General features: G+C 37.4%; 1 protein-coding gene and 1 long non-coding RNA gene across 2 annotated transcripts; one reads left to right on the top strand and one right to left on the bottom strand.

Moving 5' to 3' along the window:
- Positions 1–3,255: 3,255 nt before the first annotated feature.
- Positions 3,256–5,978, top strand: LOC124174226. The gene is made up of 3 exons (XR_006868906.1): positions 3,256–3,720; positions 4,520–4,872; positions 5,900–5,978. It is a non-coding gene; the product is annotated as an uncharacterized LOC124174226 (long non-coding RNA).
- Positions 4,904–5,994, bottom strand: LOC124174219 (deoxyuridine 5'-triphosphate nucleotidohydrolase-like). The gene is made up of 4 exons (XM_046553315.1): positions 5,891–5,994; positions 5,383–5,804; positions 5,249–5,300; positions 4,904–5,172 (listed from the first exon to the last, which is right to left on the bottom strand). Exons 1-3 carry the CDS (start codon positions 5,992–5,994, stop codon positions 5,293–5,295), a joined length of 534 nt encoding a protein of 177 aa, XP_046409271.1. The 3' UTR covers positions 4,904–5,172; positions 5,249–5,292.
- Positions 5,995–10,220: the final 4,226 nt, after the last annotated feature.

The following is a 10,220-nucleotide window of genomic DNA, read 5'->3' as shown; positions in this document are numbered from 1 at the left end:
CAACGTTTCAAGCTTAGGTTGTTAACGTCCAACGCTAAGGTTGTGCATTCCTTTCTTCCATTCCTTTCCTCGATAATCCTCTCCTCTTCTTTCCCTAGTATATATCTTTACGTTGAGTTATTGTGTTTTTCAGTAATGAAAATCTAGATGTAGATATTAACTTGGGTATTTTAAATGCCAACATAACTATACGGATATAACTAAGAACTCCTGAGCCCAAAATGTAACACTAACAAAATGACTAAGTTTAGTTATCTAATACAACCTCTTAGCGTTTTTATTTACCCTAGAAGACGCAAGATATAAGTATAAGAATTGATGCACACAAAAATGAGTTTAAAAGCGTACCTAAAAATAATCACTGATTTAAATTAATCAAAATGATTCGTAATTAAATTTATTTACCATGACATATTCTTATTTGTTTTATTTGCTATTGATATTTGTATTTAACTTTTATCATGTATCATAATTATGATGTCATCAAATATCTGTGATTAAATATCACCATAAATTATTATTAAAGGTGATACTTTATAGTACCAGTTTACTAGCAGTTTATCAATGTTAATACAACTAATGTAAAATAACTGTACCATTTTGAAGTTTACAGAATGCAATGATACTTAATTCGGGGCGAGACAGATGTGGAAAATTTGAAAACGTAATACAATGGATATTTCATCTGTAGATAGTCATTAAATATTTCATCTCTTCATATGGTTTACATGGAATGACGCAAGAGAAAGGGGAGAAAACAGCCCATAATACCAAGTTATATTTTCGTCTGAGCTTTTAGCAATGAAGGTAGGGAATGAGTTTGAGAACGAGAGACATATCTTTCTTTTTCCTTTCTCATCGCAGTAACCCCGTCGTCTCGTCGCGTTCTCCGTGCAATTGTGGGTCTTTCCTTTTCCGACTTAGAGTTTAAAACTTCTCAATCCTCTGGATCACATACCACTAGCAAAACTCTAGGAAAACATAATCCTTGTAGAATTTGCTGAAACTAATTGCAAGAGCTGAAGGGGACTAAGTCTGAATTTCATTTCCTATTCAAGGGAAGATTCCACTTAAGTATTGCTAGATTTAAGAATTCTCATGGAGCCAAAGAAGCACAGGAAAATGTTTAACGACTTTCTTGGATAAGTGTTCAAGAAATCACTAATCTTTCATGGCAATTTTGCAATATTTCTACGAAAACAAGGTACTGGGATGGAAATTATTCCATCGTGAATTTGGTGTGGGATGGATAAAATTATGGAAAGCACGCTTGTATTTTGGAGGCACGCTTTTGTTACTCAAGTTCCGTACTCAATCTTGTAAACAAAGAAATCAGTTTTTGAATATAAGAAAATTATGGCGGATCGACTTCCCTCAAATCCGGGCAAGATTAATCACACCCAGTGCAAATAAAAGTAGCATCCAATTCTGATAATAATTTGTCAAATTAATTACGTAGAGAGCGTTTCTACGTAACTGTCATACTAGGGTTCAAAAATTCAATTTGAGGTAAATGGACCGTTCAAAGTCCTGACATGATGTAAATATTCCAAATTTTAATAATCCGTACCTGTTTCTCCCCATGCTCCAACCATTTTTTTACAAAAACGCCGCGGAATTGAGCTCTCGTATCATATGAGCAAATGATTCCGTTTACAGCTCAGGCATTCTATTACTGAAGATTTCGCAACTAAGATAAGATTTTCTATGAAAATTTTCAGTTAACCATTCTCCCCAATCATGACTGTGTCTTACCAATCCATTTCATCAATATTTGAAAGTCACATTTTCACGCAGAGGAATGTAACGCAACAGTGCGTCGTTTTGGTGTCAGTCAGTGACGATTGACATACATTTTTTTCCGCTGACCAAAATCTAGGGATGCGGGAGATAAATCGTTTCGTATCCAAATCACGTCCATCCCAAGGATGAAAGATCATAATAAAAAAATTCCCCAGCATTCACCGATTTTGTTCCTGAGGGCCGTCACTGACTGACATTTTAACCTTTGGTATTGCTCAAGTTTCAAATTTTGGTACGTGCGCTTCATTGGCCCCGACTGGTACACTAAATTCGTGGCATAATATGTTCCTCGAGTAATAATGTTATATCAGTTTTATTGTTCTTGGTAAATTGTTTGTTTATGCAGCGGAGTATTTTATTTTTTTGCCAATTGTTGACTTCGGCATGCCGCGTATCACCGTCTCCTTCATTGTCGTCGCGTCGCTTCGGTATGTTTGTTGTGAAAGCGGGACATAGGAGCAGAATGATTGTTGAGATCTGAAATCCTTAATTGTAACATATGTCAGGATTTATTAAAATGGCAAAGACGGGAGCAGAGAGACAGCGCGAGCATCATGAGAGGAAAAGGCAAAGAGGTGAATGCGAGGAATTAATCAGGAAGAATAGAGAGCGGCAATGAAGTCGTAACAGATCATGGCAAATGTGGTGTTGATGTAGTCGGGGGCAAAGGCAGAAACATGACCTGGGAAGCTTTTAAGTCGGGTTCTCCTGTAATAAATGCAGTGTGAGTGTGTAATTAAAACAGCATGAAAATAAAATTTGCAGAGATCCCTGTACACGGCATTTCTGCCTCCAATGAAATGCTGGACTAACAGTGGCACGGCATGTCACCCATACGGAACACACTCTTTGTTCACCATGAGGAGTTAGTTGCTATAAATATAATTAAGATGTCTCCTTACGCAATACATCATAGTGCTAGGAGAACCCACCATTTTAAGCGAGAATATAGAAATCGAAGCAAAATTACTGGATAAAATACATACTATGTGCTTATGTTTCAGTGGGGTAGCCAGGAATTTCGTTCAGGGGGGGTCTAACACAGGGGGAAAATGTTTTAAAAACAGGGTACTAGGTAGAGGGTTCTAAACTAATTTTAACACTTTTTTCTCAAGGAAAATAATTGTGTTTTTATATTTCGGGGGAGGGGGGTCCGGACCCCCTGGACATACCCCCTGGCTATACAACTGTTATGTTTCTTTTATATAAATTTCTGTGTTCAAAATACATATATTTTGCAATGCTCATTCCATGAAAAAGAAAAGTTAACAAGCGTCAAATCACATGTGTCAGTCAGTGACAATTCCCGTCAGTCAGTGACGCTCCATTTTTATGGCCAAAGAGAGGAAACCATTACTTACACAAAGTCACGATTTTGCATACGTTTGGGCAACACTTAGAACTATTTTACGTATTTCGTGGATTTTCTTTATCTTGCATAATAGTAGTTAGCTTTTGTATGTTTTGCAACAATTGAGGTCAATTATCCATTAAAGGAGTCATTAATTACGATATCACCAGACGGACTTTCACAGCGACCTCTCCCCTCCCCCCTCCTGTCCTCCTCAGCTTTCTCAAGCTCTTCCATTCTCGGCTCCGAGAGGACAACACCGAGCCAACTCCCTACCCCCCCCCCCCCACTCATCTCTCTTGCGTGTCACGTACGGCACCGCTCAAAAGGGACCCTCCACTCACCGCTGTAACAATGGACTTCCGCACCTCAGATTTATGATCACCCAAGCGAGGTTTACGAGCAATTTTACGACTAGCCCCTTACGTGTTAAAGCTTCTTACCAAGAAGCAAAGGAAGATACCTCCACTTATCCTCTCGTCAGCGACAAAGAAGAACTCATTCTTCCCGATGGATACATACGAGCTGGATTGTCGGAGATACAACCGTCATGATAGGACTCAAAGGTAAGATTTTTTCCATTATTTTAAGGTATATTTTAGCAAAGTTAGAATAAATTGAATAAACCATTTATGTTCAGTAATATTATTGCATGTCGTTATTCCTTCGGAGGATATCTTCAAGTATGGAATGGGGAACTAGGATCCTAGGATCTCGAGAAAAAGGTGCGATACCATTTTATACAATGGGATGACGAAATGAAATTCGAAACGAGAATGCTGTACTTTATTTACCAGTGTATTACTGTACATTCATGTAACAGAGGGAAATATTAATTTAAAAAAGTTAATGTGAATATTTCTTTGAACCAAATTTTATTTCAAACCTTATAATTTCATGTATATGACGGTTATCATTTCTTACGTTAATGCTATCATAGCTTTTTTTTACTCCATATTCCCGGTGATGAAAGGAAATAGTTTGATCGCCGACGTGATTCTTTCAGCAGGGGTATTGTCACCATTCCGATTACGCGTGGAATTATTATTCCTTCTTACGTCTCGTTCTGACGTCCAGAAATCTGATGTCTTACGACGAATTCAAAATCACAAATCCATCGACACAACCGTAACAAGTTAGGTAACAATTTAAGTGCATCCCTGTATCAGATCGCATCACGATAATTCGATTGATTTAGCTATGAATTGATGAGTGTGTATGTGACGGTAGCAAATACTAATTTAAATAAGTTAATGCAAATAATTCTTTGAATCAACTTTTATTTCAAACCTTATAGTTTTATATTATCTCCGTTATGAGTTAGATAATAGAATTTGAGTAATAGTAAGTTTTTTTTTCTTTTAGATCATGATACAGATTATTCTGTGGGAAGTAGAAGAAAGTTACTGCATATATTGGATTTGCATAGAACATCTTACATTAGCTGTGGATTCAATTACATACGTAGAAGATATGGAATATGTCGGGAGAGGCCTAGAAATGCATCAGATATCATATGGAGACTACTTCAATATTTACATCTGCTACGGAACCAGAAAAGATGCTGAAGCAGTAATCACTTTTGGAACTATACCAGTCAGAGAGACATCACAATTACTGATGCAGCTAATTCATCCCTAGATGTAATACGGATGGATGGTGCTGATTTATCTTCAATGTGTGATGCAAATGGAAGAGGAGAGTGAGCGGGAAGGAAGGTAAGTAAAAAATACAACATAAATTCTTTACTCAATTTTAATTAAATTGTTTTTTTTAAATACATAAACTTCGTCCCCTCCATAATTATACATCATTATTTCCTTCTCTGTCAAAGTAAAAATACTGGGAAGAATTAACTTTCTCATTCTTCCGTTAACAATTACCTTTCCCATCAGTTTCTCCCCAAAGCGAGTGCCTATTTTCTCGACCTTTAGGATTTTGAATTTAACACCATCTTCCATTTCCTCCTTCTTCAGAAATTCATTGGACGATTGGGTGTCCAATAATTTCTGGCGAACCTTTAAAAAAGAATGGAAAAAATTTTAGGGATTCAACTATACAGCTAAAAAGTCTACTAATTGATAAAATACTTACTGAAGAGGTGGAAGAGGTAGAAGGAGACGACGATGTTGAACAGGTCAGCAATCTAATGGAAAAAGAAAGAAATAATTTAAAAAAGTAGACATGTAAATAGACACATTGAATTACAATAAACTAAGTGGTATTACCAGAACTTCCAAATCCTCCTTTATCTCGTGAAGTCATTGAAAGGGTTTCATTGGTCACCTTAAACGTAACCCCCGTGGCAATCTTTTCAAATATAATCTGACATATCCGATCACCAGGAGAAATGGAAAAATCCATGCCACCATGATTGAATAGAAGTACCATTATTTCCCCACGGAAATCAGCGTCTATTATACCCGCCCCGACAGCAATCCCAAACTTAACCGCTAACCCGGAACGAGATGCTAGGTGACCGTACAATCCTTTTGGAATCTCAAAACAGAGTCCAGTTCTGACTAAACCCCGACCCCCCATAGGGATAATGCTTTCCTCGATAGCGGTTAAATCAAACCCAGCAGGCATTGAGTAAGAAGCGTAAGGTAGTGTGGCGAGTGGATGTAATTTTCTGACGTTGATGGATATTCTGAAGCAAGAAAAATAAAGAAAGGATTCTTACCTCCAATATAAATAATATCATATAAAATTCAAAATAAACTAAATAATATGTACCCCATTAAGGTGGAGTCCCTGTCCAAGGGAATATTGATGCCAGCGTCTGCAGCGGAGGTCACAGAAGCGGAGGAGACGTCGTTAAAGGCAGCAGCAGTATCCATTGCGGAGGCGGTGCGGGGACCAGGAGACGCAGGAGCTGGAGAAAATGACGATCTGCGTGGAAGTTGGTGGTGAAGAAGGAACACGTCAACAGATGAGCAGCTTTTTCACGGTAGAAGGCGGCAGCAGAGACGGTGCGGGAACTAGGTGTCGCAGGAGCTGACGAACTGCGTGGAAAGTTGGTGATGAAGAAGGAACACGTCAACAGATGAGCAGCTTCTTCACAGTATGAGGTGGCGGTAGCAGCGAAGTCAGAGTACGATTGCAGTGGAACGACGAGTGTGATTAACCAAGGAAGCAATGCAGGTATTTATACTAGGTGAAGGGTTAAGAACAGTAATGCATAGCGTAGAAAAAATGGAGAGGGGGTACAGCCATAACATCAGTCTGAAGAGCAGGATGAATCGTAAAAGGTATCGCTTGAATTGTATGAGTGAACGAGTCTTCTCTTTCTAGCTAGATTAAATTCCTTCACGTGACACAGATGTCGCCTTCTTCTATGCGTGTTAAACGCGAATGTAAATGAGTGATTTGTTTCTCTTGGTATAGAATCATTAGATGATGAATCAAATAATGACGAGGGCTTGTGTTCTTGAAAACTATATGCACACTCTGAGTGATCCATTAAAATAAACAAAGGTTTTCGAATACAATTCGAGCACCAATTATCTTCCTTTTCAATTAATTCTACCAATGAAGTTAATGAATATATAACTGTATGATGAGAATAAACGTATACACTCATCGGTTTATGTGGGCGAATTCTACTAGCACAATTCCTACAAAACATAAGCCTTCCAGAATTGCACAAGAAGTAATAACTCATAATTACGACATGAATAGGATTTCCGATACAACTTTCCAGAATGTGAAGAAAATTAATTGGTGTTTGAAGAAGCAGTTGAAATGCATACTGAGATAGACGCGATTCAAAATCAAGTCCAAAATTGTAAATTTCTAATTCATATTGATCTTTTGAGTCATCTGACAAGTATGTTAACCAATTTTTCCATAGAATCATCCTATATAATTCAATAAAATACACCGCATCAGTCTGAATAGTTCGAGGTATTTCTAACTTATAAATATCTGTTTTTTTATCGACACAAGATGTTAACACCGATAGACAAAGTTGGTATAGCGATTGAAATCTAATACCAGAATAATATCCTCGTCTGTAAATAGCTGATGAGGAAGTATTCACCTCCTCAAATTGCTCACGATTCAAAATGGTATACATCTCAAAGCGTAATGGTAAAATTGCAGGTCGATGCATGCTCTTTATATGCATACTCCGAGTGATGCGTTAAAGCAGGCTTCATCCGATTGAAACTAGTTCACATGGTGGTTATAGAATAACGCTAATATCATACTCGCACTCCTTCGCTCAGAAAGGATAGATAATTAACCTCGAATAACGTTACTCTCACCTCGCGCTCATTCGGCCAGAAAGGATAGGTCATAAATCTCGAATAACGTTACTCTCACCTCCCGCTCATTCGACTAGAAAGGGTAGATCATAAATCTCGAATAACGTTACTCTTACCTCGCGCTCATTCAGTCAGAAAGGATAGATCCTAAATCACGAATAACGTTACTCTCACCTCGCACTCATTCGATCAGAAAGGAAAGATAATTAACCTCGAATAACGCTACTTTCACTCTGCTTTCGATATACCAAAAAGGTAGGACCAATAACCTCGAATACCCCAATTACCACTCCCTGCACATTGAATCTGGGAAGGTGAGAGAATCATTCGTAAGATAATCACCGAGTGGAACGAACGCAACGCGATAGCTTCCAGTCATAGCAATGGGGGAATGCTAGCTTTTTTTGTATAAATATTACAATTTGAAGAGAGGTGTTATCAGTTGCAGTTCAGCTTTTAATAATTGAGTATCTCTGCGTTGCTCTGTGAACCAAAGAATCGTGCATTCTCAAACCAACAGATACTTTGTGAGAGAGAACCCGTATCCTCAATCCATCTACAACCGTGAGTATAATGAATAGCACATAATCAAAGCAGTAGGCTATTGGGAATAAGGTTTTGATAAGGGTTTCTTTATCTTTCCAGATTTTCTACATTAATCATGTCAAACATTCAAGACATTATAAACAATTTCAAAAACAATACATATAAAACAAAAGAAGACCTAGAGCAGGCTATTATTAATATTTATGAACGAATTGTATTTAACAATGATGTCATAGATGATATGGAATCCTTTAGTTTAATGAAAGATAAACTAGATCAACTAAAAAGAAGGCGTTTTTGTATATATTGTGAAAATTTTTATAGCTTGAACGAAGTCTTACCGCATGAAAATACTAACGAACATAGGCGTAATGTAACTGTGCAACTAGGAAGGGGTTTTAAGGAAATTGAATCAGCAGTTGGATCGCGAGTAAAAACATTTTGGATTACCCCCGAAGAAGACGGTGCTTGTGACGTAGTTTCCTTTTTAGACGACATTAAGCTACCAACAGTTGAACAATTAAGTGACTCTGTTAATCAAAATAATTCATTAAAGTTTAATATAGTTCTTATTTGTCAATTTAAAAAGGGTGAGGGAGAGCAAATGGAAACATCATTCAAAACACAAAATCGTCGCGTGCTCGTGTCTGATGATATTGACGAAATAATTAACGAGGCCTTTTCAAAATTAATGAAGGAGAAATCTGAGTTTCAGGGCAAAGGTTCCGGTTGGACATTGAATCAAGTAATTGGAATGGAATTGCGAATCAACAAGTATAAACCGTTAAGAGGTTCTAGTTACATTCCACTCCCAACAAAGATCAGTAGGAAAAAGGCTGTAATTAACGTTAAAAACAAAGGTCATTTATGTTTCAAGTATGCAATTTGGGCAAATAATATTATCACAAACCCTCATCGTGTTAGTTTGTATAAAACGAATGAATGTAATGAGGCATACGACTGGAATTGTATTACATACCCTGTCCAATTGAAAGATATCCCCACTTTCGAACGTGTGAACAATATTTCCATAAATTTATTTGGACTGGACGATAAAAATAACGTTTACCCAATTAAAATTGTAGATCAAGAGCTAGAAGACCATCGCAACCTACTTTATATCACCAACGAGACTACGGCTCATTATTGTTGGATCAAGGACTTTGAAAGACTGGTACGCTCCCAAATTACAAAACATTGTAGTAGAATCTTTATTTGCAAACGCTGCTTCATTCATTACAGTGACGAAGCGAGACTCGAAGCTCACAAAGAATTATGTCGAGGTACGGGTGAACCCACAAAAATTGTAATGCCTAGCGAAGAGGATAAAACTTTGAAATTTACGCATGTCAATCATTCCTTTAGAGTACCTTATGTGATTTACGCAGACTTTGAATGTCTCCTCGAGAATGTTAGCACGTGCGAACCAAATCCCCATGCCTCTTTCACACTCAACGTACAAAAACACGAGCCGTTCAGCTTCTGCTACTTGTTAATGACACCAGAAGGATGCGAGGAACCTCAGCTCTATCGTGGTCCAAACGCAGCGCGAGTTTTTATTCAGTGCATGAAACAGGAGGCTGAAAAAGTATATTCTATTTACAAAAAAAACAATTCCTATAAATCCTCTCACTCGAGAGGAAGAATTAGAATTTAAAACTGCTAACACGTGTCACATTTGCGAAAAAGAATTGCACGAGGATAGGGTTAAGGATCACGACCATTTGACAGGAATGTATAGAGGACCTGCACACAATAATTGTAACATCAATTATAAAATGCCAAAATTTCTATCAATCTTTGTACATAACTTGACAGCATATGATGGTCATTTCATTGTACGAGAGCTGGACTATGATGAGAGACAGATATTCGTTATTCCAAATTCAGAAGAAAAGTATATTTCTTTCGGGAAATCTATTAATGACAATTTCAGCATCAGATTTATCGATACCTATCGCTTCATGTCAGCATCTTTAGCCTCATTGGTTACAAATTTGAAAGAGTTAAAATTTACTAAGAAAATATTTGGTGAAAAAACACCTCTTGTCGCTCGAAAGGGAGTTTACCCCTACGAATACACTGATTCTTGGGAAAAACTCGATGAAAAACAATTGCCAACGATAGAAAATTTTTTTAGTAGGCTTACGATGGAACATATTTCAAACGAAGATTATGAACATGCAATCAATGTGTGGAATACCTTCAACTGTAACACTCTCGGACAATATAGTGATATCTACCTGAAAAGC

This window comes from Ischnura elegans, chromosome 1 (assembly GCF_921293095.1).
Source record: "Ischnura elegans chromosome 1, ioIscEleg1.1, whole genome shotgun sequence".
NCBI classification, from domain to species: domain Eukaryota; kingdom Metazoa; phylum Arthropoda; class Insecta; order Odonata; family Coenagrionidae; genus Ischnura; species Ischnura elegans.
This window is presented reverse-complemented; position numbering and strand designations above follow the sequence as displayed.

Bases quoted from the DNA above. Each gene is read 5' to 3' on its own strand.
- LOC124174219 (XM_046553315.1), bottom strand. From the start codon at position 5,994: ATGGATACTGCTGCTGCCTTTAACGACGTCTCCTCCGCTTCTGTGACC. The intron at 5,805-5,890 runs GTACATATTATT...TTCTTGCTTCAG, and splicing joins AGGGACTCCACCTTAATGGG to AATATCCATCAACGTCAGAA.